The 4,340-nt window shown below is 31.0% G+C and overlaps 1 protein-coding gene across 1 annotated transcript; it reads left to right on the forward strand.

Annotated features, from left to right (window-relative positions):
- Positions 1-802: 802 nt before the first annotated feature.
- Positions 803-1,526, forward strand: LOC142550484 (uncharacterized). Its single transcript, XM_075659567.1, has one exon. It carries the CDS (start codon positions 1,119-1,121, stop codon positions 1,479-1,481), a length of 363 nt encoding a protein of 120 aa, XP_075515682.1. The 5' UTR covers positions 803-1,118; the 3' UTR covers positions 1,482-1,526.
- The last annotated feature ends 2,814 nt before the right edge of the window (positions 1,527-4,340 follow it).

The following is a 4,340-nucleotide window of genomic DNA, read 5'->3' on the forward strand; positions in this document are numbered from 1 at the left end:
ATGATGTAGCTTTGTGGACACGATGATTTGACGTGGTTATTTTATATGATTGAATTCCATTTCATATTTAATTGTGTTTCTCTGTGTTTATTTCACTGCAATTTACTGGCCATAAATTGTTTGTTGTTTGATTAATTCTATAACTCGGGAGAAGGACTAGGATTGTAGATCATTAGAAACACATCGTTGAATGTTTATATCGTTCGGAAGGCGTATAACTTTAGCGAGGTTTATGTAAGAACATCGTTTGTATTTATCAATTAAACTTAGATTTTATTAGGAATAATTGAATCGAAGTTTGATTGATACAATTTATTCGTCACTTGGAAAAGGGGGAATAAAATAATTGAGTGTTCTTGGCCATTAAATAATTGAAATTCAGGAATATAAATTTAACTGAGAATAATTGTCGTGGAAACTTGGTGAAATCATTTCTCTAGATATTTTCTCTAATTGTTATTCTTAATTGTTATTCTTCAATTTGGTGATTAGATTAATCTTTTGTTTTTAATTAATTCGTTCAAACAAACCAATCTGGTTATTGATTTTTCTAGATAAAGTCTTGACTATTTTAATTACAAGCATTGATATATATTTTTATACACACTCCTTGCGGGATCGACACTTGCACTCAAAATTACATTTTACTATAACTTGACATCATGCGCTTGCGAGCATTTAAGAAAACACGCAACAATTATGTTCATGTATATAATGTGAGACCAATATTTTCGATAAAAAACGATTTAATCGTCCATAATTAAACTAATGATAATAATTGGCAAGAGAGCTCTCAGACAAAGAGACAGATCCATTACATATTTTCTTACGGAGGGAGGGCCCTGCCCTCCACTATATTCATAGCCCCCCACGTTCTCTTTTTCCACTGCCCAATGTCCCTTAGAACATGGAGAAAATTATGGCAATTACCCTAGAAAACCCGATTGTTCATCAACTCTTGAAACAAATATCATGAAAAATGGGCTATAAATCGTTATTCGAACACACGAATACATTATACATCCACGGGAAGAATATAATGCTGACCAAAAGCGGCTCAAACCTGTAGCTAATTTTCTTGATCTTTCCGTTAAGAAGACATAATCGGATTTTCCAAAATGGACATTGAACTAGTGAAGTGTGAGTGCTGTGGATTGAAAGAAGACTGCACGCAGGATTACATCACCCAAGTGAAGTCGTGCTTCGGCGGCAAATGGCTCTGCGGGCTGTGCTCAGAGGCTGTGAGAGATGAGTTCAACATGGCGTTCGGGATGGATGAAGCTGTCAAAGCTCACATGTCTTTCTGTCGAAAACCGCGTAAACCGAATCCGGCGATTGGGGTCGCCGATGGGATGAGGGAGATTTTGAGGAGAAGGTCGAGTGATTTGTCGGATAATTCATCTTCTTCATCGAAGAAAAAGTACTCTAGATCATCTAGTGCTGCTGGTAAAGTAGGGAATCACGGCATTAATTATTACTAGCAGCTGGGAGAGCGATCGCCCACTACTTTTCTTGTCAAGTTTATATGATCTCATCTAGATTATATCGTATTTTTGTGTTATCCTAAATTATTCCAGTTTCATTCTCACAAATGGATCCGATATTAACTATTTTAAATGATTTTTTTTTCAAATTTTATTTTATTACCATTATTATGAATCGGAATGTGAAAATATAATACCTTGTCGAAACATTTTTAGTTTTGATGATTGATGAAGGTTGTTGATCCGGATCATTATATAACCTAACCAAGCTGAATTCAAGAAGGTAATCTGAATTGTCATAAGAGAAATATCCTAAAAAGCTCAACTGATTTAAAAGCCAGCCCGATAAAACATAAAAAAGATGTTAAAAGTCAAACCGATTTAAGATCGATTGATGAAGCCCGACTGAAAATCTATAAATCGATCAATCAGTCCAAATTATAAATTATTTGAAGAATCGGTATTATCAGTTATTAAAGATCAGAGCTCATATGAAATAGTGGATAAAAGTTTTCGTATTAACAGTCATTGAACCTTAACAGAATGTCAGGTTTCAGTGTACAACCAGAACATGTCAAAAAAGACGATGACATGACAACAATGACATCTGCATTTGAAAACAGATATATTTTGAAAAAATTTTCGTTGCAGATTAAAGCTACTAATAGATCAGTTGAATAAGCTCAAAAAGTTAAGACAATCATACTCTATATCTGAACTTTTTTGTTAACTTATCCCTTCTGAAAGAAGCTTTCTACGAGCTAAACTGAAATAACTAGTACACGTTGATAAATCGTCATCTGATAATTTTGAGGATCAAATTTATGCTTATAATTTTTCTGTGAATTATGTGTAATTGAGAGTAAAGAGTCTTATTGTTCAAAGTATTTAGATTGAAGTTTTACCGCGAGTTTCAGTTAGGCAATGTTAAGTCTTATTGAAGTAAGTGATTTCAAATTATTTGTAATTATCAAAGTCTTTTAGGACAAACCTTCCTTTTCATGAGGAGAAATGGTGAGGGTGACGTAAGAGTCTTAAAATCTCCGAACATCTAGAAACAAACTTGTGCTTATTTATTTTTTTCAATTTTACATACCTCACTACTCTTCGTACAATTCCGAGTGAATTTTCTTAATAAACCATTTGTTCAACTAGTTTCAGTAAGCCTATTTCCACAAAATTCACATTGATTGAATTACTGGGAACCAATTAACAAGAACAAAATTTCTGTGTTGTTAACCCAACTGAAATATTTTGGGATAAATTTATTCACAATCTCTAAATTTATTTTCGATCCTAAGATATCTCAATATTTAAATTCCAAATTTATGATGTGAGGAGACATTTTTCTTGGATAGATCAATGAATATGTTTAAAAGGAACAAAAATAAAATAGATTGAAAACTAAAATTGGTGGATTATTTTAGATAAGTTCAAAATGTTTATTACTTATATCCTTTTGTCCTTCAAATATAGAGAACTACGGAAAATTTTCTCATGAAATTCTCGTTGGGCTAATATCCCTATGTAACAAATTTGAGAATTTCAACCCCTCTGTTAATATGCAAATTGTGCTAATATCCCTGTTAAAATTCTCATTGAGCTAATACCCATCGGTAATGGATTTGAGAATTTTAGTTCATCTGTTATATTTTTTTGAGTATGCAAACCTCTGTCTCTATGAGAAAATTACGTCAAATATCCGCCCATCGTTTTTTGAGTTTTTCATTTTTTTCTTATTTAATATATGAGTAATTGGCGTAATTAAATCGAAATATTTGTGGAAATTTGATTTGTAGTAGAAGATGAGCATTTTCGGGAATAAATTGTCTAAGATGTTGAATTAATATCCCCATTTGTAACGGTATTAGTTCAATATCTTAACCAATTAATTTCCAAAAAAATACAACATGAGGAATAAAACTTTCAAATCTGTTACAGAGAAGGTACTAGCTCAATGAAAATTTTCACACGGGTTTTGACATAATTTGTATATTAACATAGGGACTAAAATGCTCAAATCTGTTACACAGGAAAATATTAATTCAACCAGAATTTTACATTGTATTTAACAGAATTCTCTCTTCAAATATATGTAGAATTGAAAGTTAAAATGGATTGGGTTTGTTTTGAGGCGGTGAAAAAGACTTCACCAAAAGATCATTAAGAATATATATTTTTCTTTATAAATAATAGTAATTTAAGGGTAAATTTGGAGATAAATCCTCAAATCAAAATATAAATTTATCCTAATACCCTACATTCAACCAATTTTGTTCAAATTCCCTAAAATGATAAAAATGACAAAAATATCTTTATATTTGTTGATTTTATTGATTTATTATTTAATGTGCCAGAAATGATATCATAATTTAGATAAAATTATTTCAAATATAAAAAATTATTATTACTAGATAATTGAATGATTGAGGAGGAGCATTTTCTCGAAAAAAGATCTGAATAGGTTCGAGATCAATTATTTGCATGATTCATTCCAATACTTTAGAATATTCGAAATAATAAGATCTGACATAGGTTAGAAATAAAGAGAAATGTGGAAATTATCAGAATCTAAAGTTAAAATTATAATTCAGTCTAATAAGTTCCTAGAAATAGTACCAGATTCATCTAAACTCATCGAAGATCTTAGAGAAATCTAAAAGGCAATAAAAATTATGACAGTATGTTGTATTATATACCACAAAACATGGAAAAAAATCCTTGAAAAACAAGAAGAAGTTCTTGTAACACGAAAGGATATTCAAACTCTAGAACAACAAATAAGTTCTAGTAAAAAGACTTCAGTAGGAAGGTTATTACCATCCTTTGGTATTGAACCTTTATTACATCAAAGAG

The sequence above is a fragment of the Primulina tabacum genome, chromosome 7, assembly GCF_025594145.1.
Source record: "Primulina tabacum isolate GXHZ01 chromosome 7, ASM2559414v2, whole genome shotgun sequence".
Taxonomy (NCBI): domain Eukaryota; kingdom Viridiplantae; phylum Streptophyta; class Magnoliopsida; order Lamiales; family Gesneriaceae; genus Primulina; species Primulina tabacum.